This window comes from Corvus brachyrhynchos, unplaced genomic scaffold (genome assembly GCF_000691975.1).
Source record: "Corvus brachyrhynchos isolate BGI_N302 unplaced genomic scaffold, ASM69197v1 scaffold426, whole genome shotgun sequence".
Taxonomy (NCBI): Eukaryota; Metazoa; Chordata; class Aves; order Passeriformes; family Corvidae; genus Corvus; species Corvus brachyrhynchos.
The window spans coordinates 63,047-63,526 of NW_008238653.1; the positions used below are offsets into that span (position 1 = coordinate 63,047).

Below are 480 nucleotides of genomic sequence, written 5' to 3' on the forward strand. Positions count from 1 at the left end.
GGCCGCCAGACCCCCGCTGCCCCCCCAGCCTCCTCCTCCTCCTCACTGGAGCTCTTGGCCTCGCTGACGCCCGAGGCCTTCAGCCTGGACGCGTCCCTCAAGGGCAAACAGCGCATGAACAAGCAGAACTTCCTGCAGGCGCAGCCGGGCGAGGGGCTCCGGGGGCCCCGGCCCAGCGACGACCCCCTCAGCATGCTCGACCCCCTCTGGACCCTCAACAAGGCGTGAGGGGGGCGGGGGCCCCCCGGCCCCCAGCCCCACTTTGTTTGACTCCAGGTAGAACTGACTTTTTCAGCTATTTGCTACTAAAATAAAGCGAGTTTATCTGCAGGGCCGGGCCCTGGTGCTGCCGGGGGCGGGGATCAGGGCTGAGCCAGGCTCGGGTTAGTTCCGTTTAATGGATGTTCCTGCACACGTTATAAAACACGATCGGTACAAAAAGCGTCCCCTGTACAGCACAAAGGTACAGCTGGGCGAAGG

General features: G+C 63.5%; 1 protein-coding gene across 1 annotated transcript in view; it reads left to right on the top strand.

Annotated features, from left to right (window-relative positions):
- PTPN23 (protein tyrosine phosphatase, non-receptor type 23) overlaps positions 1 to 228 on the top strand; it is a gene marked incomplete at its 5' end in the record, with an annotated part of 25,673 nt that extends 25,445 nt beyond the window's left edge. The window contains one exon of the mRNA XM_017737670.1: positions 1 to 228. Coding sequence (XP_017593159.1) covers positions 1 to 228 — 228 coding nt within the window.
- Positions 229 to 480: the final 252 nt, after the last annotated feature.